Consider the following 27,500-nt stretch of genomic DNA (forward strand, 5'->3'; position numbering starts at 1 on the left):
GTGGTATAGCCAGAGAGAACGCACACCCAGTAGGCCACGCTGCGCCATCAAAGTAAACAATGGCGCTGACACGGACGAATGATGCGTGACACCAATTGCATCAATCGATTCTGCCAACGTGCCAACACGCCGAAGCGATGTGTATATAATTGATGAATTGGAAACGCTAAAAATAATCGTCTTCACGCTTCAACGCTCCACCAAAAGGGGGAGCGGGGTTTCGCGGTTGAGCAGCCATTTGCATGCCACCATTTTTAAACGCAGCCATCCACGGGCGGCACAATGGAACCGGAAGTTGTATGTACTAGAGACGAGGAGGGGGGGGGGGGGGTGGGAGGCTTCGAGGTTGCACACAAAAGCAGCTGCCAGCCGAGGCGTGGTGCACGATAATCAATCATAAATGGTAAATCATCGGGCTTGACTTACTGCTGCTGTGGCTGCTGCTGCGGAAGTATTATTAGTCCCGGTATAGGTGGTCCGGTCATTAACTCGGCATCGTTGCACGCCGCCAAGTACAATAGCCTGGCTGGCGCCATACACACGCACACACGCACACACACACGCACACAGACAGGCGAGACATTGCAAAGAGAGCACTCCGAGTATCACATACGCAGTGAGGTTATGTGAACTTCACCGTCTGCATCAAATCAGAGATGCGAACGTCATGTTTCTTGGATTACTTTGTAAAGTTTTCAACCCCTCACAACCAACAACCAGCTATTGGCAATCCCTCCGCAACGAGCGACCACCATATTGGTCACTGGGATCCGAACGACAAACTTCTCGCAAAAAAAAAACCAAGGACTCCCTGACCCACGGAATGTACTGCCGCGGGGATGGCGCAGACATTGGGACTTAAAAGTTGAGCGTACAAGACAAAACCACCGCTACTTACTTTGCCAGATTGTTTGACACATACCACCGCCCTCCTTCCTTGGCGGGTCTCTCCCTACCACACCACCTGCCAACATGACAGCCACCGCTTACTGTGAATGAAGAGACTCGAAGAGTGCGTACTCGAAAAACGCATTTCGCCCAACAACTTAACCTACATGTGTCACACATGGCATGGCCATCGGAGTAGGCGTATAACGCTGCTTAATCGAAACGACCCAACTGAATCGTCGTACCTCAGCAGCAGCAGCAACAACACCGAGGAAGCCATTTGTGTTGTCAACAGCAAAACCGTCTCGCCGAGTTGCGGATACCAGCCGTGACCATCTGCCACAGGGAGGGGGTGGTAGATAGTATTTCTATTTGGCTACGGGCCTTTCATCCACAACTACAGCCTTATCTTCTGTTCGTTCTCTCTGTCTCTCTTTCTTTTTTTCTCTCCCTCCTCAGTTTTGTTGTCTTTCACAACAGCTCCGTCGATCGCTGGAGTTGGAGCGACACACACACACAAGAACCACACGCGACATCACGAACAGTGGCAGGCTTTATGATGGAAGTGAGAAAATGTTGTTTGTCTAGCCTCACTTCCAAACGGAGAGGCCCCACGCTTGTGTTCTGACGCTTTTATCGCGGTCGTGGACGCTTTTAGTGGTGGCTTCTAATTTCACTCCCACTCTCCACGCAGCCACGTGGCAGCAACGAACAGCAGAATCCTAGCGCTCGTCATAACTCACGTAGATTGAATTCAAACAGCGCGATCAAAATGGCGCGATAACGCAACAAAACGACCGAGTATGATCGAGTGCAGTGGGCCTCACCGTCCCCTCACCCCGGCGGTTCACATATTTATGATTTCCATTTCGACGACTGCGACGACGACGACGCCGGCGATGACGAGAAACGGTGCATTAGGCTGGCCAACCGGCTGGTAAACAACCAGAGCCTACTGAGAGGTTTCGACTGAAAAGCAATAAAACCGGGATTGACGCGGTCACTCAGGCAGGGGCATCGACGAGCATCACTAAAATCGGTGGCATAGGACGACCAGCAGTCTTCATTCCCATTTGGGTTTTCATTTTCGCTTTTTTATCATTATCACTAGTCCCCCTAGTGGTTCTCTCCCGGGTTCTGGTTCACTTACCGCGTGCAGCGTGGCGTGGAAAATGGATATTAAATATTTATGAGAAAAGTGGCATTTGGCGAATCGAAGCAGCAAGCGTACATAAATTGGTCCACTTTCCACCAATATCGCCCGGTAGAAAAGGCATGCGGAACACACCAGTGCACAAGACGTCTTCGGTGCGAATTGGCCCGAGAAAAAAACACTTTGGCGCGAAAACACTTCTCGTGGACGTGCCGCGATTATAAGTCGCGCACAGACCGATAAATATATCGCTTTAGAATCATTTACTCGGTCCCAGGATCCAGAAGAGTGTCCGAAATTCGATGAGACTCTACATAACAATCACACAAAGAAGTGATTTTCGGTTCGGGCCGCGGGTTCGGTTCGGTTGGCGACAGTTGGCCGCCCTTAATGGTGGTTTGCTGGAAAAGAATGCCGCTTGATTTATGCTGCTGCTGCTGCAGCCAGAGTCGGGGGTCACCTCTAGCGCCATCTAATGCGCTAATGCTTGATTCAATTTTGTGCCGAACTGAACCCGGGTCCGGCACGTGCTCCGATTGTCCGAACAAGCACCACGACGACCACCACCAACCGAGGGCGATCTATCTCGCCGAACAGAAAATGATATTATCCCGTATTCGGTGCAGACTGGACTGGGCACCACAACGGCACAAACAGACTCCAAAAGGGCAGACGAGTGTAGCGTACCGTACGAAAGATACCGGAGACACCGGTGTAACGCCCCCTAGAACCGGAGCCACAGTAATCCCTCAATGTCCGGTGAGCGAACTAGGTCACGCGCAATCGATCCGATCCCTGCCGCCACGTTTTGCTGACCTACACACACACACACACACATACGTGCCGACACCGACACCGAATGATCCGGCACAATTGGCTTCCGGCGTGCTCGTGCCGGAACGAGCTCTGTGCAACAGTGTCAGTCCTTGCGTCACCGTGCGACTGAACCTCACGCAAGAGGGATGATGGGGGTGGCGAGTCGGGGGAGAGAGGGAGTGCGCGTGAAGGAAGATTTATGACACCAAAAGGTAGGCAAAGGTCTCGAGCAGAATCCAAACCTTTTTTTCATAATTTTACCCCTTCCCTCTGTGCGGTCCTTCTGCTCGGTAGTTACCTGTCTCTCACTCTCTCTATCTCTTTCTCTCTCTCTCCCGCGCTCGCTCGCTATGAGGTCGCGCTTATCAAGATGCCCGAACTGTCGCTGCTGCTGCTGCTCTGTTTGGCCACCCCGCCGCCGTCGCCGTCGCTGGCGCTGTAATTAAATTAAAATCGTAAAACCACCTGTTCTGGGCCGTGGCCGTGGGCCGATTTCCGGTCGCGATTCGCACACAGTCAAACCTGCCAGCCAGCCAGTCAGCCAGCCAGCCAGCCAACCAACCAGACTGTTTACCTGGTGACATGCCTCCTGGGCGGTGCTGGCGTCATCGCTTGCGGGCGCATCTGTCTGTGCCAAAGTAAACACAACCACCCCATCCCGGACGGATTTTAGGATATCCGGTACATATGGTGACGGAAGCGAAAGGACAGCGGCGGATTGTGTTCTGGTATCGGAAATCAGTTAATTAAATGCCATCGCCGGACACTGTCGCCGGGGATCGCCATGGACGAGGAGTGGACGGTTTTATCGGTTGCACGTGTCTGTGTGTGTCTGTGTGTGCTGGTATGCCGTTAATCAACTTTATGACGACATAAACATTTCCGAAAAGTGGATCGTCGATACTTAAATATGGCGGCAGAACTGAACTTGGCAGAGTGGAAGATTGTAACCGGCTCGTCTTCGCGGCGCTGTCCGGCGGGATTTCGCTTTAAAACCCGCACCAAAAGTGTCTCGTTTCGGATAGAGCAGGAGGTAATTACTCTTACTTATCCAATTTCGAGCAGTTACTAAGTCCGCGAAGAAGTCCGGTGTGAAGCAATGGCGAGCGGTTCTTGGTGCGTTCGGATCCCGGAAAACCATTAAGTCGATCTCGGCTTACAGGCCGGCCAGGCGAGCCAGCTGCGAGTCCTGGCAATGGTCCGAACATTTTTCACTCCCCATGAATAATCGGAAGCTTCTAATCCTTGACCTACGACTTCGCTCGGTCGGCGTACTTTGGTCGAACTCTGGTGGTCGCTCGCCAGAGGGAGTCCTCTGCGAGGGAGTGCGTCTGCCAGCAATGAGAAGCTCGTTACTCATTCCGTTTGGCCATTTATCAGTAAAGCCAACTAATTATCCCTCCGAGGATAATAGCCAACCGCCAAGAAGGAGAAACCACTTTAGAGAGGCTCGTTTCGCCCAATGATCGTGGCCAATTGGCAGTTTCTCCAGAACGGCACCCTGCACCGTGTGCCCTGCAGCTCCGCAGCTTCCACCGGCAAATTGAGAACTGAGAGCGGAAGTACTTTGTGCTGCGACACAGTTACAAGCGAACGCGGTCGGGCGCGCGCGCGTGTGTGTCTCCATTTCGAGCGTCCTAGATTGACGGCTCGGTCCGGCGACGATAGCCGGGCATCATCAGCCATTACGACGAGGGAAAAAAAAGGAAAACCCCCTCCGCCGGTCCCGGCTCATTGAAACGTAATGTGTTTCCCCCCCGCCCCGCTGCTCGCACGCTCGCACACCACACCGCAAACGGCGCGTCTCTCAATGGCGCCTGGCGGTGAAGTGGCCAGATGCAAAATCTATTCGCGTAGCAGCCAACCAGCCAGCCAGTCAGCGGGACACCGACACACGCACACATACTGGGTGGACCGGGCTCGACATGGTACGGCGGATCTCATTAGCATATCGAAAATAAACATTACAATAACCATCGCCTGACGCCACGCTGTCACCGTTTTGACAACTGTCTTCATTTCGCTTATTTTTTTTCCTTCGTTTTTTTTTGTGGTTATGGCATTTTCGGGTCCAAGTTGCCTCTGCTGTTGCGTGAGTTCATTGTGCCGTGAGTTGTGTAGGGACGCCTGTTGGCGGTTGGTTATGTGCGGGGCGTAGGAGACACGCCCGGGTCCCGGGTGGGAGAGAAGAGAAGCGTTCACACACACACACACACACACACACACATACTGTGCCACACCCACCCGCCGGCACACACGCGGCTGCTGATGGCGTGGTAATGTCAGGAGTAATGGAAATGGTGCGTCACCTTCATGTCACCGACAGCAGCAGCAGCAGTAAGAGCATCATGGTCGCAGTACACTGTGGTCCCTTCTTTTAGCGGGAACGTTGCTTGATTTTACATTTATTTCAATTATCCTACTGGCATAAAAGATAGAGCCCGGAGAATCCCCCCGACAGATAGCGGACCCCGGATAAACCTGACAAACCAGCAGCCGGCAAGGCCAGCCCAGTTCATGGGGTCACAGTCAAATTAAAACTCCAAAATGGAATACCCGGAGACAGCTGGATAGGAAAGTCTTCTGCATCACTACCACCTTCACCATCATGGACGGGCGGTGGTTGTGGTTGAAACCGAATGTTCATATCAAGGTTGCTCTGCCGGGCGCAACCCCAGCATTCCAGCACTTTGTACGTTTCATCTGCGAGTTTGCTGTTACCATCATAGTTGGGAGTTGAGCAGTTGTACAGTTGCGGAATGCAAAAATATGTAAATGAAACACGCGCTAAACTGGAGCTGTGGCCTATGGCATGACTGGCTGACTTCGCGGAAGGCAGCTAACTGTTGCGGCCAAGACTGAGGGTCAGAAAGTTTCCGGCTCTCCGGAGTCACTTTTCCGTCGGCCAATGGGCACTCTTGCAACGTTGTTACGTCAGGTACTGCGCTGTTACGATGTTTTGCTGCAAATTTGCTAACTTTATCTAAACGATTTCTAACTTATCCGCGTAACGTACCGTGCCGCTGTTCTTCATGGTATTCAGGATTGCCTACAGAGACAGAGAGGTTGCAAAAAAAGGATACCAAGAAGTAACTGAACTCAAGCAGACAGCAATATAGAATATGGAATGAATTATCGACAAATTGTCGAATCAGCGCCTAACGAGTGGTCATCTTCCGATTCCGATAACAATCAACTCCGAGATACGCGCTCAATACCCGTGCTAAATTGCTGCTGTATTAACACAACACAATCAAATGAGTGATGAAGTACAGCGTTGCTTCGTGGAAAAATTCTACTGGAAAACATGGAACCAAATTGATTATCAATCTGGCATAATCTATTCAAATACAATTGCCATATTTACGAGGAATCAAGTACAGCAAACAGCCCTCTACGCGATTCGTGCTATCGATTTAAGATCACCGACATGCCCTTCTTGAGTTACAAGACCGCTCTGGTCTGGTATAATAAATTCTGCCAAACGTAACATCGTTAGGCAGAACACGACAAAAGACCTTCTAAGGGCTCATCGAGAGACATTCGATTCGATCGCAGTGCGTTTCACTCAGCGGCACTGGAATTGATACAAAAATCCGTTTCCGATGACAAACAACGAAAACGAATACCTACTCGTGATTGATCGGTTTGCACTCTCTGTAGAAATGGAAATGGCAAGGTACTAGGCGTATCCGTAGATATGGATTCTATATTTACCAACTTCTTCACTTCAATTGAACAAGGCGGGTCCCTTCTGTGCGTTTCAATGGTTTCACTGCTTTGCTGTTCCTTAAGCTATCGCCGTGCCATGTGTCGGAGGAATTTCGCTTCTGTTTCATTTCTGCAAGTGTTACTTTAGCCATCAACTTGTGGTTTGTGAATATGGAGAGCGAACCATTCAATTTGATGCTCCACTTGAACATCACACCGTTTGCATCATTTTGAGGCACGACTTGAACATTTAACACATGCTCACAAACAACATTTGAAAGTATTAATATTCGTTGAATGCTCTCTGATAACGAATGGTCATTCTTGTACTGCCCACTAATAACAAGAACCACCATGAACCAAAATCATGCTGATAACGAATGGTCATTCTTGTACTGCCCACTAATAACAAGAACCACCATGAACCAAAATCATGCTGAACACCAACTAGTGGAGGCATTAAAGTAAAAAATCTAAACTGCCTCAAAGCAGATGAAAAATCGCAATAGTACGTGCTTCCTTGCGATCATAAAAATGGTGCCCCAAGCCCCCATTGGGCTAATGAACATGAAAACCTAATACCATTAAATTGAGCAGCGCCGAGGTCGAGGGGCAAGAAAGCCGACAAAAAAATCTCAACATCTCAACGCTGCTGCCTTATTAACAGAGGAGCGTTCCATTGTGAGCATAAATAACACACAACACACTCGTGAACAAAGGACGTAAAGACGCGAAGACGACGCGAAGACCGAGGGTATTCGGCGTGGAAGGCCCCGGACATGGTATATCGCACATCGTACATCGCAAAAAGCGCAAAACCAGAACTGATGCTACTCCCAACTGAGCTTTCAATTATTCTATCCATAAACAGCCGCACCCCCTCCGCCAAAAACACGGTCCCTAGCCATTGGGCGGCGGTTTGCGAAAGGCAAAAACCGGTCGGAAAAACAAAACAAACCAACATCCGCGCGATTTCCCCAAAGCAACAGTTCACCAACACCGACACCGACCGAACGGTGTGACGGAAGAGACTCGAAAAATGCAAAAGTTGCCAACGGCCACAAGGGACCCGTGTGCGCCCGGCGGCGGCGGCGGCGTCGGCGGATCAAGTTTTGCTACCGCTCGCTTTCTCGCTTTGCTAAATGCTTTTCGCACGCGAAATCACACCCGCCAGACATGCACATGCTTTGGCTTTGGCTTTTACGGTCGCACAGCACCTTCTCTTCCCTTCCTACCTTTTTGCTTTTAGTACTGCAGTACTGTATATCGGTTAATGCTCGGTGCAACACTGCACACCGTTCGCTCGCGTAGCATGCAGCACTGCGCGGCCACTAGGGAGCGAAGGGAGCGACGGATGGTTCCTTTTTATTAGAACATTTTATGGCAGTTCGAGCTGCCGGTGCCTGGTGCTGGTGCTGCAGCAGTTGCCGAGCGTCACAGGTGCAGCATCACGTTATGGGCCACACCGGGGTCGCCAGCATTGTGTTGTGCTTGCGCTTCGGGATTTCACATTCCGCTCCACGACGATGGCGACACGGAATGCGGAAAAGCATTTACTTCCACAGCATAAACTCGCCCACAGATACGGGGTAGAGCAGGAGCTTGAGAGAACTCATCAGCAAGTAGCACCCGCGAAGCACTGAAATACGGCGACAGATAACTGACGCAAGATTGATTGGTCCCGGCTGCGATTCGTCAAATATGCGACAACGCGACACTGTCCGGGGACCGGGGGACCATATCGCTGGAGTCCAAAAGCCCGCGTGACAGGAAGAGAAAGAGAGAGAGAGACATTTTAATGGTCTTCCCAACCGATGGCTTGATGGAATGAAATTGGTTCCGACCAACCACTCCGCCGAGCGCCGGTTCCGTTTGTGGCATTTCAAACTTTCCGACCACCAGCAACAGCAGCACTCATCCTCACCACGGGCGGAAGTTCGTGAAAGTTGCTATCGGAACCGCCGGTTGATGGTTGTTTTCTGGGCTGCCAAGGGTGTATGTGGCTCTCGACAAGACTCTTGGGCACCTCCTCTGCTCTCATCGACGCTGCCGAGCTTGAAGGGAAATAAATCAAACGAAGACAAACATAGAAGCCACGGCCTACGGACCGGACCGGCCGCCCGACCAAGAGGCCCTCTTGCGTGTCGTGGCCTCTTGTGTGTGAAAGCCTCCAAAGGCGACGGCAAAGCAGAACTTATGTTTTACATCTTTGACAAACGATGAAGCATTAAAGTGCTCTTCGGTGGATGGAGCGACCGCCAGCGTGTACCGCCGTTATACTAGGCAAGCTGAGAGGCTTCCGGAATGTGCTCGAATCAACGCGCATCAAGAACAACAACCCAGCGAACAGGAGAACAATATGTGAGCGGTAAAGGGGATAGGAAGTGGCGAGGATCGAGGATCATAAATCCGTCTCGAAGAGCTTTGTTTGACTTCGATTTAAATCGTTTTACATCACGAGAAAGGCGCTTGAGTGGTGGTGGTTCAGGGTGGGAACACTCTATCGCCCCAATCTGAAGCCGAATTATGATGAAGCGATTCACAACAAGGGACAGTGTCTGGCTGGATTGATGATGTTTATGCTACCTTATGACCGGAAGATTCTGATCCCCATCCATCCCGACAACAGTAATGGACGAAAACTGGATCGTAGTCGCTACGTATGAGATAAGATTGGCTGGAGACTCCACCGCTCCTTCTGGGCGCACCAATTGCTCTCCCTCCCTTTTTATACCCCCAATTCGTTGGCCCAATTTGCACAAACAAACAAACCGTAAAAGCACTGTTTAACTCCGCGTGCTATAAAGTGAAACTGCGCTGTGCTTTGTTTTGCTTTTACGTTATTTTCAACAAATAATTGGGACACACACACACACATAGCCAGAGAAAGAGCCCTCTGTCCATTTCTTTCACCTTTTGCTCTAACATACAGACGGACGGCCTCGGGGCAGCCCCTCAGCGAATCAAATCAGCAGCAAATGAGCCTCATTCGGATCCAGAGGAAGCAGAAGAGTGCAAACAAGCACTCCAGCAACAATAAAAACAACAACCTGAACGAAGGAGCAAGAAGGTTGAAGGTGGCGTAAGCACTCACTTCACACAAATGACCCCGAGCAGTGTTTGTGTGTGTGTGTGTGTGTGCGGTAGAGGGGACATCGTGGACATACAGTGCCCGGAAACAAGGACACGTGCAGCGAATGGAGCGCGCGAAACAAAACTTTAAATTCGTCCATATGTTGTACCGACGGTGTTTGTGTGTGCAGAAGGGATTCTGGGTTAACTTTCTCCACGCGAGCGACGTGTGCTAAAAGCTTTACGTCCGCGGAGCGCTACCGGATGCTCAAGACGTTGCACCGTGATGCAAGGAATGCACGAGATCCACGATGATGCTGCAGCGACTGGCTTCGACACACGTACGCACACACACAGACACACGTGTCGTAGTGGTCAGATAGCTTTCCGCCCCAAAAACCCTCCATCACACACACACGCGCGCACACACACATGCAGTGCACCAGGGTGGGCACACTAGTGCTCGGTAGATGCCGAACTGGGTCACGCTATGTTTACATTGGGTGCAGAGCAACGGAAACAATTTTACGATTATTGCCACGATGGCCACGGTGGCCGGGAGTAGGAACTGGCACTGGTGTACCGAGTGTCCCAACGCTCGCTGCACACACACACACGTGCGCACACGCTGCACTACTGCATCCCGAACCGCACCTTCGACGGACGTGCCTCAATGGCGCGCACGCCGCATCCACCACTCTGGAGTCGCACAATGGAATTTGAATTCAAGCGAAGAATGCCACCGACCGGTGCCAACCAACCGACGCCAGGATCAGGTGTCTGTGTGCGCGCGTTTGTGTGCGTGTGTGTGTGTGTGTGTGTGTGGTTAGTTGCACACTTTCACGGTGGATCGACGCGCACGCGAGCGTGGTGCTAATGCGCCCCGGAACGAAACGAACGGGATGAACTGGTTAGCCCAACTTTCCTTCCTTCGTGCCGGTCTTTCCGGAAGGAATTTGGCCGCATTTTTCGGAATCTCACCGATGCGAAAGGAATCGCTAGAGCGCTCTCACCATCGCGCGCACAGACAGACACACACACACACACACGAACACGAGCAAATCATGTTACATGAACGTTGCCAACGCAACGCGGTGCGCTAGAGCGAGAGAGCGAACAGACGCTAAAATATATATATATAAAGTATGTGTATTTCTAAAATATAATTAAAGTAGCATTCAACACTGGCAGGCAGGTAAAATGAAGAATGTTTGTCCCAGGTGTGAGCGCGAATATGGAGGCGCCTAGTTCGAAATGGAGGCGCCTGGTTCCAAATGGAGGCGCCTAGTGCCTCGTGGTTCGCTTTGCGTATTCGTGTGTGGATAATACGCGACGCCACGGCGGTGGGCGGATCACTTAAGTCGAATTTCATGCTTGCCTAGCCTGCCGGCTCGAGCCCGAACCATTTAACAGGTGAGCAAAACGAGACTTGAGCAGACAGCACACTGACTGTTTGCGGCCCACGTATTCACGCATTTTTCAATTGTTCGCCATCAATTAAGGGGAGAAACGCGAGGTGACTAGAAATTAGGTTCGGAAAAATTAATTAACTACCAAAGGGAGCTCACCTGTTCGCAGCTCGATAGACGCGTGGCCGCTGTGGACCGCTGGATTGAATGATTTCACGGGTTGCTGGTGACCGTGCCGTTTCAATACGAACTGCTCGACATAATTTCCATCGGACCGAGGCAAAATCCATCCACAGCCAGGTGCGCCAGGGATGATGATTATGACCAGGGGATTATGGCACTTTTCACGTCGGCGTTCCCCTTCACCACAACACTTTTTTTAAAGCGCTCTCTCCCTCTCTCTCTCTCTCTCTCTCTCTCTCTCTCTCTTTCTCTCTCTCTCTATCTCTTTTTTTTGCACTAGGGATAACGGAATGGCGGAAGCTGCTCACTTATGTTTCATTATCGACCGGACTAGAGGATGAAGATGCGGAAAAGCCATACACAAACACGTTTACACACGCACACGCAGCGGTAGCCCGAAGGGTACGCACGCACAAGCACATACACGCGTACACGCTGCTCTGGGTGTAATGGCGTCGATTTAGGGACTCCGTCGATCGATTGGAATCACAACTTCGCAACCACAGCGGCACCACCACCAGCAGCAGAGGCAGCAACAGCTTCTCTATCTCTTCTACTAGCCACTGAGTTGGCTGAGTAGGTCGTTACCATGGTGACACGGGCTGATGGACGGAAATGAGCATCGCACGCCAGAGTCGGTACATGTGAGTGCGTGTGTGTGTGTCTATCAGTTTTTGATTCAATTTCAAACCCGTTAACCAACTCACTCCTCGTCCCCGCACACCACTGCTCATTTGCAAATTGACAAATTCCCCCCGGAGGGTTCCGATCGGAAACGTGATCTTCGGAGGAAACGTCAGCGGCTCACCCTCCGAGGCCTACTGTGATGCGATGGAAACGAGAAGCAACATGCCACAGCGAACTGTATGTGCGAGCGATCGACACTGTCCTTTGCATCCAGTCGGTCGGGTAGCATGTCGTTAAAAACTCATAAATTTTCCATCGCAGGCCGATCCCCATCGGTACGACCGATGGCCGTGCACTGGTCGGGTGTGACCGGCATGATGATGATGGTGGCGGTGTGCGGCACACGCGGCACACATCGTAAATACTTGGCAACCATTACACCCGGCGACGGCCATTAGCGGGTGCTGTGCCCTGGTGCGTATGCGTTATTGGAAGTTTCGTTACGTTCGCCGCTCCATGCGGTGTTATTACTATTTGGTTGTTGCTATATTATACGGTAACTGCATCCCAGACCAGGCCCGACCGAGACGGATCGACGCACCACCGGAACGGGTGGCCACTGGCACTTTAATGTTTATTTTTATTCCCGTCCCTTCTCCTTTCTTGTTTCTTCTTCTTCTTCTTCTTCGATGTAGTTTGGTGTCGGCCGGCACTACGATGCAGCTGCAACTAATTAGCCTTTCACTGCTTCACCAACACCAACACCCGCAGGATGGGTGTTGTGGGGGTCGATTACCGTCTGGTGTAAACAGCTGACAAAGACGCACACTGCACATGAACCGACGCAGATGGTCCGTAGCAACATCCACTGGCAGTGGACGTTCCGGTGGTCATCACTCGCTAGCAACAACATTCACGCACTAACCGGAGACAACGAACCGAAATGTGGTCAGCATCTGATCAGTCGGTACCGAACAACGACGGCAACAACAGTAACAACAACAGTTTGCGCAACGCTACTAAAGGAATCACACAACCACGCTCGATCACCTGAAAACGGTCACCCACCGGTTAGCAACCAGCGCTGGTGCCAGTGGTTTCGTGATGTCCACATTCACCTTAATTGTCATCCGACACCCCGATTCCGGTTCGGCAATCCGGTTTCGTATGATCGAAGACCGCGCTGCAATGTGCCGTATAGTAGGAGTACGTGCCGTACTTCGCGAACAACTACCTTCGTTCTAGGGACGCTCCATTTTTAAGGTTCCGATCTCGCTGGCGGTTGAGATGGAAGTGGCGCGTCCAACAATCGTCGATTCACACGCGGTTCAGCGGCCGTAAGCTACGACTGTATGCGTTAGATACCAAGCATTCGTAGGAAATTCCGTTCGGTATACTTCGGGTCGGGAGTCTTCGGGCACCAAATGGTACACGCGGGTTGAGATTCAAATTATTCGCGGAAACCGAACGCATAGAGTGCAAACTACGAGGATTCTAAGGGTAATGAGAAACAGTTCCAGATGGAAAGGATGTCATGAAGTTTATGTGAATCTCTGATACTTTTTAGGAAAGTTGAGTCCCTCAACGGAAATTAAAGGCACGGCTCCAAATCGGAATGCCACGCGTTGCCACTACTAGTTTGTTCCCAAGGATACATTTTCATTGGCGCGGTGTCTCGTGCGACCATTTCGAGACCGACGGAAGCTAAATGGGCTGCAATGCATAGACATTTAGTTTCCATTGGTCGCATTTTGGCCTTAGTGGCCAAACAGGCCCCGTCGTTTTCAAAAAGTGCTGCTCAAAGGTCTACTCAATTGTTTTCCTTTGCTCCCAAAAAATATCATTTTCCTAGAACGAGATTTTATTTTATTATTAAATTTGCTATTTGTTATTAAATATTTTCATTAAATGTGAAAACCACTCAAGCAGGGTATAAGTCTAAAAATAGAATAAAAAAGCTCCAAAACAAGCATGGGATTGGACATCACTTTGGGCATCAAAACGGTCTCTCTTTTCTCATTGGGTTAGTCATAGTAACTCGCGACCGAACCAAGCCGATCTTTTGTCAAACGAGTGTGTGTCTGTGAGCGTTCTGGATTCGCGTATTTTCCACCACCAATTCAACTGTATGTATGGGTAATTCTAGAGTTTTTACGCGGGAATTCCACTTCGATGACTTTCATCACATGAAAAAGGGCCCAACATTTTTATGAGTGTACCTATCCGTTCTTCTTTTTAATAATTATACAAGAACAATGCAAAACTACATAGTGAATCCATTTATTTAATTCCAAACACAATTCCAATTCAAACGCAATAACATAACACTCCTCCTTTAAAACGCAGTTCGTAATGGCATCTTCACTTATAACCGGCAGGCTCTACGTATTCGTTTTGTATTACTATGGTCCGCTGCTTTCTTTATATTCGAATCTTCAGACTTTACCTGTGCATGGAGCTCGTTGTCATGTTTAACTTCGGTGGTTATTACTTGAGAAATGATTAAAGCAGGATAGAAGAGCTGCTTTTTGATAAACATAGCACAAGTTTCCCCTTCCGATTCTTCGCCCGAAGGTGTCTCCAGTGGAAGTTGAAGATCGCTTTTGTACTGCGCCAAATCGGCGAGTTGCCGTCGATAGCTGATTTGAATACCCTTGCTGAGGTTACGCATGTATGATAAGGACCTTGTGGTTAACAGCTCTCGCTTGGACAGAATCAAACCGTTCGAAAACATTGCCATCGTTTCGAAGAGCTGCTTATAGTGTGGCACTGTGTTGAATGCTCGGGGAACACTTAGATCGTTCTGGGCGTGCATGATCGTGACATGCTCGTAGAGCACCTTCAACTCTTTGAAAGCAAAGGAACAATGGGGGCAGACGAAATGGAACAAATGATACGCCATGTGCTCACCAAGCGACTCTTCGCTATCGGCGTGAGCACCACAGCGGTTACAAAGAAATCGTACTAGCTCTGCCTTCTCTACCGAGCCGTTATTAGCCTGGATGGTATCACATCGTAAAGCCCACGCAAGAAAATCATCATCCACGTGATCACTCGAACGGGCGATAGTAGCGTCGTTGTAGTGGTTGACCATAAAGTGTTCCCGAATCTCTTTCTGTACCCCCGATCCATTAAGGTACGGACAAAAACCACACTTGAATACATTCCAGAAATCGACGCACGCGAAAGTCTTGCGAGCGTGCTCTTCCTTGCAGTGAGCCTGAAGCTCATCATACGTTCCAACGGTATTGCCCATGCAATAGAAACAACGCAACAGTGGAAGTAATGTAAATACGCACTTCAGACTGTCACCTGTAGCCACAAAGCTCAGCAGTTCCTGTCCGGTGTGTTTCGCGCTTGTATGGGTTTTCAAATTATCGAAGCAATTATATTGTTGCTTGCAGAAATAGCAAGCGAACACGGTACTGTAGCTCCATTGCTGTGTAGCATCCTTCTGCATTGCTACTCTTGTCGAACGGCGAGAAGTTGTTGTTGATGTTGGTTGCTTTTCTGAAACAATCTCAATCCCCATTTCTTCCGTCCGCTGTGAATGTTCCATCATTTCTTCCACTTTCATATCCTTTAAAAAAAAATCATTAGCCATCCCAGACATTTCCAGAAGTGGTTTGGATGCCTCCGGTTTGCTTTCTGTTGTAGGCGACTCAAGTCGCAGCCTTACGCCAAATTTTGTCTTTGTCAACGGAGTGCCTTCTGGTAGTATTGATTTTAGTATGTACATATCCTCGTTATCATCAACCTGCAATGGTAAGTATTTCTCTTGGACAACGTTAGTTTTTTCTATTTTGGGATTAAATGATGGTGCTGCTTCCAATAAATTGGATACAGACCTATCTTTTGATTCGTTGGTTGGAGCTGCAGAAACTGGCTGTTGTACCGCACTGCCGGTAATGCTAGAGATTGGAGAAGAACCACCACACTCTTTTTCAATCTTAATAGACTTTTTCGTCTGAGAAATTGACTTTTCTGAACATCCATCATTTTGCGATTGTGGTGAAAAGTTCTTCGCCGATCCGGTCGGTATAGAACTGGCTCTAATTGGCTCCGTTATGCTCTGCTGTGCATCACCGTCATGGCAACCAATGGTAACACTCGTATCAATAGTGCCACTCGTGTTAGCATCTTCATCTTTCACTGCCACTGATGTATACATTTCGATTATTTGCAACTTATCCGCTGCTACTTGGGGATGCCTGATTGCCATATGCGCTTTAAAGTACTGCGTATTATAGTCGCTCTCTCGGCAATGGCCGCACATGTACCGTTCACCCGGTAGATTATGTTTGGTCATCATGTGCTCCATTATCGTCTGTCTGTAGCGGGTTCTCAAGTCGCACAGACTACAATCCCACCAAACACTCGATTCACGCACAACAACCACCCCATCGTGCTGGTGATGCTCCCGTATCAAGTGCTTTTTGATCATCGTTCGCTTATAGTGTATAAAACCGCAGACCGAGCATCGGTATAGATTTTCTCCGTGGTAGTAGAGGTGCTCAAAAATGATATCGGCATTGAAATCATTGGACTCGTCCGTTCTACATGCTAGCATCTCATCACAATGCGCACACGGGTAATCAATACCCTTAAACATACATTTCGTACCAATATGTAACAATAGCTGCAGTCTACTTTTGGGGGTTTGGTCAAGGCAAAACCCACACTTGTACAACTGTCCACAATTAGCTTTGTCGACAATATTCATCGGGATGATTGTTTCTAGCCCTACATTTATAGACCGTGACTCTGTTCCTGGTGAGACTGCCGTTGAATTATTGGGAACGGTATTTGTGTTGCATTGCTCAAAGCTGAGTAGCTCAAAAATCCTGGTTAGCTTTATCGGTCCGCATAAGCTCGAGGGATACACTAGTAGAATTTTTTTTCGTTGGTATTTCAATTCTGACCGAACAAAACAGTATTCCAGCGCAGACTTGAAATGATGATAGCTTACTATATGTTGAGCCGTTTTACTCAATTCCGTGTTACTGTAGTAACACAAAAAGCAAACAAAGTTTCGGCCGTCCAACCTTGTGGCGCTCATCCCATACGGATGGTCATTTGCAATTTTTTGTTGTGCAATTATTTGCTCCGCTAATGTTTCGATCGTGTTGAATAGAAATACTTGGTGAGAATTCAGATGATTGAAAACGGTAGCGACACTTTCTGCACAGTTTAGAACTATGGCACAATCTGGACAATCAAGCAGTGAATTGTTGTATACTCCGCATATCTTAATGTGGCTCTGGTAGCCTGGATATTTTTTTGCCAATTCATCACTCCCTACACTGCAAGGCTTAGGAATCGTGTTCGCTTTGCTTCTTGCGCCTGGACAATCAAACAGTGAATTGTTGTATACTCCGCATATCTTAATGTGGCTCTGGTAGCCTGGATATTTTTTTGCCAATTTATTACTCCCTACACTGCAAGGCTTAGGAATCGTGTTCGCTTTGCTTCTTGCGCCCGGATAACACTTTACTTTTGCTGTATCGTTACCGACCAATGCTTGACTGGGGCTAGCTTCGACTTCCTGTTGTTTAGGCTCATCGAGCAGCCTGGCCCCTTTCTGCAAGTGAACCTCATGTTCCTCTTCTAATCTAATTAATTCCTCCATTTTCGCCAATTTTTTCTCAAAGTCCATTCTCGTTGGTAACATCAGGACGATACTACTATGCAGACTATCATGATCCGGATGTACGAGTGAAACCGTTAAATCAATGATGTGGTGCTGAATTTGATAATGTTCGCCCAGTTTAAACATATTGTAGCTGGAATGGTAACACAAGAGACAGCAGTAACATCGAAGACCATCCTTTAAACCGAACGAACCATCAATTTCCGTTTTGGCTAGCCTTCTTTTCAGAGCTCCCAGGAACTCCTCTATTAAAAGATTACAATCGTGCAGCAGATAATGAATCGCAATATTTGTCTTGTTTCGAGAGACAACGATTCCCGCCTGCCGTTTTCTACGCTGAGACGGCACCCCATGCGTTTCTAAGACATTAGCTTTACATTGATCTACACTTCTGTCAGCAATTATTTGGATTGTTTTTTCCTTCGTTTTGGATACTATGATGGCAGGAAGTTCTGGTTTTTGGGTATCAGGCCCCTGATCCAGTGCGATCGCCTTGGGCAAGCATATTTTGACAATTTCCGCACAAGAAGAAGATGGCTTGTTGGAAGCATCATTGAGCTTCCAGCTACTCTTCGAATCGCTACTTATTTTAGCACGCTCCAAATGAGAATCTTGCGGATCACGTATTACATTGGTCATGGGTGCGTCTGTGCTAATACTGTCACTAGCCTGTTGTAATGCACTTGTCCCAGTAGCTACATTTAGTTGCTCCTTATGTTTTATCACCTTTGACGGTATCGCAGTGATCGGTAGTTGTTGATTGGCTTCCATAGGTTTAGTGCTAGTTTTAGTGATATACTTCTTTGGAGGCATTGTAGTGAACGATTCTTTAACTCCGATGATATCACCGTTAGATGAAAACTGTACTCCTCCCTCTATCTTTGCAATTATTGGCAACATTGGATCTTTCTTTGGTCTAGAGCGGCATGGTGCAGTCATCGCCGATGTTTCGATACTAGCAGGTGTTGAGAATGGTTTTATCGATTCATCCGAAGTAACCGACTCCAAGGGTTCTGCGTTTCTGTTCTTATCATTTTTGGGAGTATCTTCTTCTGTATCGAATATTCCCACATCACTTGAGAACTGGTTAGAATTGTTCGCATGTTGCTGATGTGCTTGTCTAATTGGTACTACTTTAACAATGCCTTTAGCACTCATCATTTTCAGCATGTCGGACTTTGTTTCACCAAACTCGGATGTTTGGCAGGTCTAAAAGTAAGAAAATAACGAAGAAAATTAGAACCAAACCTACCGATTCTAATGCCCTTGTATACCCGTAAGCGCGAGATGTAGTACATAGGTTTCGATGAATGGCTGTTGATAATATGCAGTTGCATGTACGTTATATCTGTAACAGCATGATTGCAGTAGATGCACTCAAAAACACCGATGTCGTGTCTGAGTAGGTGCTGAATAATGGCCGTTTTAAGGAACGATTTATTGCAGAATTGACACCGTACAATCGGTCCCTCAATATGGTTGATGTGTGATTCGAACGTCGGCAACGTCAGCATTTTATGTTTGCAGTCTGTGAGGGCACATAAATTTGTTTGATACATTGGTTAAATAAAATTAATAAATGTTTTTTCTATTTTAGTCTTACCTGTGCATTCTAAAGATCTTAAAGCAGTTGCGAATCTTGAGGATATATCGTTCATTAATTTCATTCGCTGAAAGATGCACTCATTTGGAAGTATATCTAAAATGTCCCCATCTTGAGCATTCGGATGGTAGAATTTCTGGTGCAACCAAACGCAATGAGCATCGAAGGCACGGAAGAAGCAATGGCGACACTGAAATTTGCTCAATCCGTGCTCTTTATCAACATGCCCGATAGTTGCTTCGGAGTGGAACCAATCACTGCAATATGCACAGGGCAGAAACCTAGCCATCGGATGATGGCGTATGTGTTCGGCCATCTTGTTTGCGTGAGCAGTGGCAAAGGAACAATTGTTCTCCATACATTTATACAGCTTCAAAAGGCAGTCCAATTGAAGCATTCGCTCACGGTGTGCTTTACTCTTCTCCAACATTTCATGCACCCACGGCTTCAAAATGTTCTGAGCATTTGATGAACCTGCGGTGGGTAGCATATCCAGACTGTTTTTTGGGAAAGCTGTATTTACACGCATCGGGGGTTGTTCCTGTGCGATATAAATATAACAGAATACTTAGTATGATGATACTCAATAATAGAACGAGATTAGGGTTTACACTCAAAAACCAAAAATAAAAAAAAATACTATTTTCAAAAACTACTCCCACATTTTATAACTTCAGGGTTGATTTCAGTAAAACAACAATTACGCAGCATTAATAGCACAGACTTGCAATACAATGAGTATCTTTCAGTTAAGAACTACCAAAAAGGAGTTGAAAAAGTGTCTAGCGTCGCCGATCAAAGTTGCCCTTAGCCAGCTCGGTTCAAAATGGCCCTCCTGCGCCTTGACAGATGAACCCTACTAGATGAGGTATATATAAGGCCGAAAAACCCGTACATTTACAAGTCGAAAATGGCACGGCCCAGAAAACCAGATTTCGCAAACATTACACCAGATCCCTAGCAATACGGACGTGGAAGTTGCCTATTTCATCGAAAGCAACCTTACTTATTCCGGACCGATGGAATATAGACGAAAAGATCTTCTAGACTCACAAGATCTTCCTCAGGACAAGCAGGAATATTCTTGATAAATGTGCAGCGCCTCCAAACAAAACTGACTCGCGGATTAAGCTACGCAACCCTGACTCACCTGACTCATCTTTTAGCGATACAACGATTGCTTCTAATTTCCCGAACAAATCACAAATCGGCGGAACAATTCAGGAATCTCCGGATTTTACAGAATTTGTTTTGGTAAAATGGTGAACTTTTTATCGTTTTTTCCGAGCTTTCAATCCACCCTTGTATACGTCATTGAAACGATAAAATATCAACATGACAGAAAGAGATGTAGCTAAACACGAAAGAGAAAGGGCTCACTTATCGATCAGCTGTTTCTTCCCAAACGTACTAATTGTATGAACGACGTAGCGCATACTTAAACCACTGGAGTAAAAGAGAGGTAAAAGACTGAAATAGGCCCCCCACTCACGGTGCCGTATACAAGGGTGGGTTGAAAGCTCGGCGAAATGAAACGATAATAAAATAAACTTTCGCCCGAAAAAAACGATAAAAAGTTCACGGGGGCTAATCTTCCGTTTTACCTTGTTGATTTACTGAAATCAACCCTGTAGTTATAAAATGTGGGAGCAGTTTTTGAAAATAGTAATCTTTTTTATTTTTGGTTTTTGAGTGATTACTGGAATGAAGAGTTGGTGCAGGTCGACGTCTAATTCTAGGGACGATGATCATCGTCGATTAAGCGCTGAAATCATCCAAGTCAGGAGGTCTTGGGTACTTTGAGCATTCGGTGAAATTTAGACGCACATGTTGACCCGCATTCCCAACACGTGAATTAAACTCTTTTCATGCGACACCGCAGGCAAACTTTTCACAACACCTGAGCGAAACCGCGATCGAAAAAGATCGTGCGAGAAGATGTCGAGCACATCACGAGGTGTCCCGAGCAGCGTGACCTCCTCACCGATCGTCGCTGCCGCGGTTGCCGCAGCAGCCGCGGCCATCACCCCCAAGCGAAGCTCCAGCAATCCCCCTCATCATCACCATCACCATCAGATGCTGCACCTGACGACGTCCCAGGATGTGATCCAGCAGGTAAGTAAAGGGTGAATGCCGCCAACAATAACAAAGAAGGGTGATCATTCTTTCCGATCCTCAGGGAAAACGTCTCTGCGGTGAGTACATTCGTGCTCGGTTGAAACGTTCCGGGTTGCTAAACCGTAAAATCCTGCAGCGGTTACGCAACTCGATCGTGCCGGATGGAGCGAGCGCTGGAATCGGTAGTGTTGGGGGTGGCAGTGGAATGATGCTGATCGCTGGTGGCGGTGGTGCCGTCGTTCGTGAAGCATTTCCCATTCTGCACGGTATGGGCATCGAGCTGGAGCGGATGCATCCCCGGTTGTACACCAACGTGAGTCGCCAGATCTCGAACGAACCGTGGGGAGAACTGACCGAACCGGATACGGTCGGCTATCTGCTTCACATCGTCGCGAAGGACCTGTTCAAAACGGGTGTGACCTGGGGCAAAGTGATCTCCCTCTTTGCCATTGCCGGAGGGCTGGCCGTTGACTGTGTGCGGCAAGATCATACGGACTATCTGCAACAGCTGATCGAAGGAACGACCGATGTGATCGAGGAAGATCTCGCGGGGTGGTTGGTAGAGCGAGGCGGTTGGCTTGGCCTGCAGGATCACGTCTATCCGCAACCGGCCGAGATTACGCTAACCGGTTGGCTCACGATCACGATCATCACGCTGGCGCTCCTCTATCTGGTGTCGCTGTTTCTCAAGCTTATCGGCAGCAACTATCTCAACAGTGAACCGACTGTCGCTGCCGCAGCCGTTGGCAGTACCATCGGTTCAGCCTCCTCTTCCAGCTAACACAACCAGCGAGGATCACCTAGACACGGACATGAATGCAATAGATGAAATTGGCGCGGGTAGGGGTTAGCAGAACGTTGTTTAGTTTAGACTTTAGTCTGTTATTGTTTCTATTTAACACGCGGCAGCAAACGGGATCACACGGGATCACACGGGATCGTTGATTAATGGGGAAAACACGGGTGGGAATCGGCATTTGTTTACTCTCGTGATCATCACCGTGATCGGTGGAGGTACAAGTGGCGACAAGCGGCACAATAAATCACGATACGTCGATAGCCGCCCATGCGTAATACTACATTTTATTCAACAGCATCAGTCACACTTTGTTTGCTTCATATTTTGAAACCAGAATGAATTGCAACTACTCCAAACGACAAGTTTTCATATTCCACACATTTGAACCCAGCATTTTCGATCATGGCTTTAAAATCGTCTTGCACGGGAAATTTGCGTATGCTTTCCACGAGATATTGGTATGGTTGCCATTGGTTTGCTAGAATTTGTCCCATCGGTGGTATCACTTGAAAGGAATATTGGTCGTACAACCTGAAATATCAGCACGTGATCATCATTTCGTTAGAGCCTATCGATGATGGGTGTACTTTACCACTGTAAGGATTCGTTGGTCACATGGCTAAATTCAAGGCACATAAACCGGCCCCCTGGTTTCAAAACACGGTATGCTTCCGAAAGAACCTGTAAGTTGGATGAAAACATCCTACAGTCAGTCGACACAATAGAAAACTACAATCATTGAACTTACTCTATCGATATGAGTACAATTTCTTATACCGAAGGCAATTGTGTAAACGGTAAAAGAGTCATTCTCAAACGGAAGTTTCTCGGCATCCGCACAAACCCAATCTATCGTGTCGCCAGAAACCGGAAGATTCAGTCTAAAAAGAAAGAGGTTCCATATCATTAAGAAAGTTTATGTAGCTGCACGGGCGGGCTCATTACTTTTCCCAGCGTTTTTGTCCAACGTCGAGCATATTTTGATTGATGTCGCACACCGTAACGTGACTTGGTGTGCGATTGGCGGCCGGTAATCTCTGCAGGTACTTCATGTAGCGGAACGAAATATCGCCGGTCCCACCGGCCATGTCCAACAACCGGTTACCGTTGCCCACCGGGGCCAGGCGTTCCATGAAAATATCCTTCCACACACGGTGGATTCCCAAGGACATCGCGTCGTTCATCAGGTCGTACGATGCGGCCACTTCTTCGAACACTTTGTGCACCTTTTTCCATTTCTCGCTCTCCTTGACGGTCTCGAATCCGAAATGTGTGTCCGATTCGTGGCTTGTTGGTGCGCTTTCGTTCGGCCGATGTTCCCGAGCGTTAGTCGTTAATCGAGCTAAAGGATACAAACCTTTCGCGGCCCGGAATTTCCTCCAACTTCGGAACACGAGCATCTCCGGATTCCCTTTCTCCCGAGGTCAAAAATACTTAAATTTTGTAAAAATCCGAAGATGTTTTTTTTATTTTTGTTTTTTATGGTCAAAACAAACGATAAAAGCGAAACAATTAACGAAAAGAACGAAAAGAACGAAACTTTGCAAAATTAGCGTTTTTTAGTTTGAATCCAAAACCGTTGGTAAAAGGGTTTTGGGGAAGTTTTTTCTCGCTCGCACTTGCTCGTGCAGCATTTTGCATCTCTCTCAGGTGGCGGACAACGCGGAATTTTACCGAAAATTTCTGTACTGTGAAAGATGCTGAAAGTTTGTTCGTTCCTTTTCTCCGACATACAACAAACCGGGCTGTGGTTGAGTGCGCAGGAGCGAAATACCACTCGCGTGTCCTCTTCGTGTCCTTAAGTCGAACTTCCCCTCACGGGTTTCCGTTCGTCCTTTAGTAGAAGTCACAGGAATCCTTAACACTTAACGGAACTGTAATCTGAGAGAAAAAAGAGAGGCCGAGCATGGAAACGCTCGGAGCGGAACGTTGCTCGAGCGAGAAAAATCCGTTTCCAGTCGAACGGTGTGAGTCGAGTGGTCGGTTTGTTCAGCGATAAAGCGATTCCTCCATACCTGTTTAGTAGTCAACACCTTGCTGGTGCCGTAAATCTGCTGGTTTTTGTCGCGTGCCCCGCTAGCATTAGCCAAACGAACGAGAGAAGAGGTCCATGTCCTAGATTCCAGGTCCTTGTCTTAGCAAGTAGCAACCCACAGTGAAACCCCCCTACGGTTAAGTGAATATTTTACAATTTTACTGGGAGTCGTAGCCGCTGTAAGAGCTGCAACAACGTTACTAGCCCGTGGTCCCCAGTGTGCCGTCGGGTATCCTTCGGATTCAGCGTATTTCTCACGGTGAGCGGGGAGAGCAATCAAAGTTCTTTATTGACGTTCAAATCAAAGATAAGAAAATTGATTTTCATAATCGAATGAGCCGTGCTAAAAATAGCTTGCACGTAGTGAGGTGAAAGGACTCCGATACAGCGAAGCAAATTTACTCCGCATTCGTCACTCCGTGGCAGTAGTAAGGTATAAAAGCCTTGATGTGATAGCGCAGATAAGTGCGATAATACGGATTGTTGAAGAGGTGACGACCGTAGATTAACAACAGCTACCTTATACAACCGACGGCACATGCACAACACGGGCCTCCGGCAACACCGTGCTGCTATTGTGTGTGCAAAAGGTAGCGCGCGCGTGCAAGTGCATCCCATGATGACGCTCGAGGTTTATCTGGGGTGTGGGCTTGCTGGATGGCGGGAAAATTGGGGGCAACAGCGAGCGCTGACGAGGAACCGGCCACATATACCCCCAACATTCCCTGTCGCCACCCCACCTCATACGAGTAAAGCAGCTAATGTACAAAAAGAGAACAAAATAGATACGAGAGAGATACTGAGAATGGGCACGCACAACCAGCTACTAGTCTACTAGTCAGGTGTTGAAGTGTGTGTGTGTGTGTGTGTGAGTTGAGGGAAGCTGTAAACCAAAACAAATATCTTGCAGCGCATGAGGAGGGGGGTTAGTAGACAAGTGTTGACCGAGGGGTATGCTCATTTCGCTGGCCCTTTCAGCGAATTCAACAGCTGTACTTCACACACCCAGCCTCGCGACTGACCGCTGCTGCTCGCGGTTAAACTGGTTCGCTCTTTCCTGCGAATCGACGACCCACATCTTCATGTCCATCTCGTGATCAGCCGCTTGGGGATGGGGGGTTTATACGCACCTCACCGGCCTTACAGTGACGATACGGAGTATAAGTTTCCCTGAAACGCGCCCGCGTAACGTAGGTCAAGGACGCGTGCGAATCGTACGTTGGCGGACTGGCGACCTTGCTGCACGTCTCAAGAGAATATTTCAAAAATAGACTCAATGCTGGTTTGCCATTTTGGGACGTATTCGCAGAACACGAGAAAGTAAGAGGATTGATTTGACGAGACAAAAAGTGTTTGATTTGCGGACAGTCTGTTATCGTGTAAGGAAATGTACTGTGATGCTTTCTCACGTGCCTCATTGCATCTCCATTCGTTGGCAACAGGTGGTGAGGGTGCGGCAACAGGTGCGTTCCTATCAAGAAATCGAAGATCAGCAAACAGCAAACCATGCGTGTCGAAATGAATCTGGATGTTCAGCGCTGTGACGAGGACATCGAGAGCAGAGTGGCGGAGTTCAAGCAGGATTCCGATAAAATGGACGAGTTGAATCTCTTCCTGGACAAGCTGCTTGAGGAGGCACAGAAAAATGCGGAAGTGAAATTGCAGGACAAAATGGTACGTAGGAGACGTAACAGGTCGAATGATGTGCTTGCTAACATTAATGTACTGTTCCCTTTTTTTTTTACCCACATCGTTATCCGGCACGCAATGCAGGATGAGGAACGTCCGAAAAACGGTAAGCAAAAAAAAAACATCTGTATCATTACCGATTATCACAGCTACTGCTTACCCAGGAAGTCGCCTATCGAAATGTGTAATTATAGCATCATCCTCATTGCACCGATGACTAGGCTTGCATGTGACAACCTAGAATCAGTAGCTAATTGAACGGCATCTCACCTCTGCTGTACCTAATCACTCTATTAGCAGTCTGCCCCTTATAAGACCGGTTCACTTGGCAAAAGCGATCAGTGGTCGAATTTCGAACTCTAAAAGAACCGGTACACTCTAGATTGTGCCTTAGTTCCGGACAATGTCCGTGCTTACGCTATGAAACCGTCGGTGGTGCTGTCGTTTCTAGTTTGGTTGTGTACTCAGTACATGTTTCGTGTTATTGAAGGAGCTGTAAGTATTGGCTGCTGGCCGCTTTACTGCTGGCCACTTTACTGCTTGGTCGTACATGATCGTACACGTTCTTTTGTGCATCCAGATGACCATGAAGCAATTGACGAATTCGATGGATATGATGCGTGGAGCGTGTGCTCCCAAGTTCAAGCTCGATGAAGGTATGGAGAAGAGTTGAAGTGATCATTTGGAACCTGTCTAACGTTTGTTGCTTCCATGCGTTCCTTCCTATTGTACGTGGAATAGTGGAGCTCCATGGATTACGAAAGTCCGTGTTTCCACCGGATCCGGATAAAGAGCTGAAGTGCTACACCTTGTGCATCGCACAGATGGCTGGAACTGTGAGTGGTAAATGACTGAAAGTCGCTGCTAGCGAACCACTATCAAAAAAAATCTGTGTTTGTTGCTTCAGATGACCAAAAAAGGAGATATCAGCTTCTCGAAAACCATGGCTCAAATCGAGGCAATGTTGCCGCCTGAGCTGAAATCGATGGCTAAAGAAGCGCTAACAAGTTGCAAAGATATACGTACGTATGGCAAAAGTGCGCCATTTCCTCCACGTTGACCGCGATGTTCTGTCCATTTCCCGTACATTTCCTTTACAGAGCTATCTTACAAGGATCCGTGTGATAAGACGTACTTTTCGTCGAAATGTGCCGCTGATCATAGCCCGGACTCGTTTATGTTCCCATGAACGCTGGGCTATAAGGATTTATGAGATGAATGGGAAATTGAACTGACCGGGCAGGATAATAATGGGATATGGTTATTTACATCATTTCGATAGCGGCTTTTGGTTAATGTTAGTAGCGCACCATCAATGCTTTGAAGAAGGCTATTTATTTTATGCTGCTGTCTGTTGAAATAAAAATGTATCAAGCGATGAGCATGGAAACTCAAAGATGTATTGCACACATTAATAACTTCTCGAACTCTTATCAACCATTTCCTACCACAATTTAACTTTCTTCGCTATTGTACAGGAAACAAATTGCTGACTGGCATCAAGCAGCATCGAGTGGTGACGCGCACAAGAGGAATCGTACTTCGTATTTTTGAGGCCATCTGCAACTGCACCAACTCCACAACTCTTCCTGGTCAAAGACCAGCGACTGCTCCGGCTAATCTGGGACCGTCGTCGTCTAGGAACTAAAGCGAATGAATCCCAAATCCCCACATATATTCCTTGTTTTAAACATTATCCTTCCTACTTGGTAATAACTACGCGTATACAACATAGATCTGGCGAATA

General features: G+C 47.9%; 6 protein-coding genes across 10 annotated transcripts in view; 3 read left to right on the top strand and 3 right to left on the bottom strand.

The window, feature by feature from the left end:
- LOC125954189 (somatostatin receptor type 2-like) overlaps positions 1–13,141 on the bottom strand; it is an 18,959-nt gene extending 5,818 nt beyond the window's left edge. Inside the window, exon 1 of the mRNA XM_049684280.1 lies at positions 11,209–13,141. The gene's annotated coding sequence lies outside the window, so the exon portion shown is untranslated. The remainder of the gene's footprint in view (positions 1–11,208) is intronic.
- Positions 13,142–14,167: 1,026 nt separating this feature from the next.
- On the bottom strand, positions 14,168–20,377 carry LOC125954183 (uncharacterized). 2 transcript variants are annotated; one of them, XM_049684273.1, is made up of 5 exons: positions 20,263–20,377; positions 19,113–19,653; positions 18,784–19,037; positions 15,708–18,718; positions 14,168–15,616 (listed from the first exon to the last, which is right to left on the bottom strand). In XM_049684273.1, the coding sequence occupies exon 5, from the start codon at positions 15,596–15,598 to the stop codon at positions 14,225–14,227; it is 1,374 nt and encodes a 457-aa protein (XP_049540230.1). In that variant the 5' UTR covers positions 15,599–15,616; positions 15,708–18,718; positions 18,784–19,037; positions 19,113–19,653; positions 20,263–20,377; the 3' UTR covers positions 14,168–14,224. The 2 variants fall into 2 exon arrangements, with proteins under 2 accessions (XP_049540230.1, XP_049540229.1); XM_049684272.1 differs by having other exon boundaries at positions 14,168–18,718.
- A 362-nt stretch (positions 20,378–20,739) lies between these two features.
- LOC125954196 (bcl-2-related ovarian killer protein-like) lies at positions 20,740–22,147 on the top strand. Of its 2 annotated transcripts, none has more exons than XM_049684289.1 (3): positions 20,740–20,922; positions 20,995–21,227; positions 21,292–22,147. In XM_049684289.1, exons 2-3 carry the CDS (start codon positions 21,051–21,053, stop codon positions 22,009–22,011), a joined length of 897 nt encoding a protein of 298 aa, XP_049540246.1. In that variant the 5' UTR covers positions 20,740–20,922; positions 20,995–21,050; the 3' UTR covers positions 22,012–22,147. The 2 variants fall into 2 exon arrangements, with proteins under 2 accessions (XP_049540246.1, XP_049540247.1); XM_049684290.1 differs by having other exon boundaries at positions 20,740–20,906.
- Positions 22,148–22,283: 136 nt separating this feature from the next.
- LOC125954197 (2-methoxy-6-polyprenyl-1,4-benzoquinol methylase, mitochondrial) lies at positions 22,284–23,504 on the bottom strand. The gene is made up of 4 exons (XM_049684291.1): positions 22,975–23,504; positions 22,778–22,910; positions 22,622–22,710; positions 22,284–22,560 (listed from the first exon to the last, which is right to left on the bottom strand). The coding sequence occupies exons 1-4, from the start codon at positions 23,427–23,429 to the stop codon at positions 22,347–22,349; spliced, it is 891 nt and encodes a 296-aa protein (XP_049540248.1). The 5' UTR covers positions 23,430–23,504; the 3' UTR covers positions 22,284–22,346.
- A 494-nt stretch (positions 23,505–23,998) lies between these two features.
- Positions 23,999–27,500, top strand: part of LOC125954205 (uncharacterized) — a 4,264-nt gene continuing 762 nt past the window's right edge. Inside the window, exons 1-4 of one of the 3 annotated variants that reach the window (XM_049684303.1) lie at positions 23,999–24,323; positions 25,507–25,738; positions 25,838–25,859; positions 27,232–27,500. The exon at positions 27,232–27,500 is cut by the window's right edge and continues 762 nt beyond it. In XM_049684303.1, the coding sequence (XP_049540260.1) occupies positions 25,571–25,738; positions 25,838–25,859; positions 27,232–27,401 (360 nt within the window). In that variant the 5' untranslated portion in view covers positions 23,999–24,323; positions 25,507–25,570 and the 3' untranslated portion in view covers positions 27,402–27,500. Of the gene's footprint in view, positions 24,324–24,362; positions 24,498–25,077; positions 25,385–25,506; positions 25,739–25,837; positions 25,860–27,231 lie in introns of those variants that run through there. The other 2 variants (XM_049684305.1, XM_049684304.1) reach the window with 2 other exon arrangements.
- On the top strand, positions 25,917–27,213 carry LOC125954204 (general odorant-binding protein lush-like). Its single transcript, XM_049684302.1, has 5 exons — positions 25,917–26,248; positions 26,334–26,409; positions 26,495–26,589; positions 26,661–26,775; positions 26,854–27,213. Exons 1-5 carry the CDS (start codon positions 26,174–26,176, stop codon positions 26,940–26,942), a joined length of 450 nt encoding a protein of 149 aa, XP_049540259.1. The 5' UTR covers positions 25,917–26,173; the 3' UTR covers positions 26,943–27,213.

Source organism: Anopheles darlingi, chromosome 3, assembly GCF_943734745.1.
Source record: "Anopheles darlingi chromosome 3, idAnoDarlMG_H_01, whole genome shotgun sequence".
Classification (NCBI taxonomy): domain Eukaryota; kingdom Metazoa; phylum Arthropoda; class Insecta; order Diptera; family Culicidae; genus Anopheles; species Anopheles darlingi.

Bases quoted from the DNA above. Each gene is read 5' to 3' on its own strand.
- LOC125954196 (XM_049684289.1), top strand. From the start codon at position 21,051: ATGTCGAGCACATCACGAGGTGTCCCGAGCAGCGTGACCTCCTCACCG. The intron at 21,228-21,291 runs GTAAGTAAAGGG...TCCGATCCTCAG, and splicing joins CCCAGGATGTGATCCAGCAG to GGAAAACGTCTCTGCGGTGA.
- LOC125954183 (XM_049684272.1), bottom strand. The intron at 19,038-19,112 runs GTAAGACTAAAA...GTGCCCTCACAG, and splicing joins AAGATCTTTAGAATGCACAG to ACTGCAAACATAAAATGCTG. The intron at 18,719-18,783 runs GTATACAAGGGC...TCTTACTTTTAG, and splicing joins ACTACATCTCGCGCTTACGG to ACCTGCCAAACATCCGAGTT.
- LOC125954204 (XM_049684302.1), top strand. From the start codon at position 26,174: ATGAAACCGTCGGTGGTGCTGTCGTTTCTAGTTTGGTTGTGTACTCAG. The intron at 26,410-26,494 runs GTATGGAGAAGA...TACGTGGAATAG, and splicing joins CAAGTTCAAGCTCGATGAAG to TGGAGCTCCATGGATTACGA. The intron at 26,590-26,660 runs GTGAGTGGTAAA...TTGTTGCTTCAG, and splicing joins TCGCACAGATGGCTGGAACT to ATGACCAAAAAAGGAGATAT.
- LOC125954197 (XM_049684291.1), bottom strand. From the start codon at position 23,429: ATGCTCGTGTTCCGAAGTTGGAGGAAATTCCGGGCCGCGAAAGGTTTG. The intron at 22,911-22,974 runs GTAATGAGCCCG...CTTTCTTTTTAG, and splicing joins GGACAAAAACGCTGGGAAAA to ACTGAATCTTCCGGTTTCTG. The intron at 22,711-22,777 runs GTAAGTTCAATG...TCCAACTTACAG, and splicing joins ATTGTACTCATATCGATAGA to GTTCTTTCGGAAGCATACCG.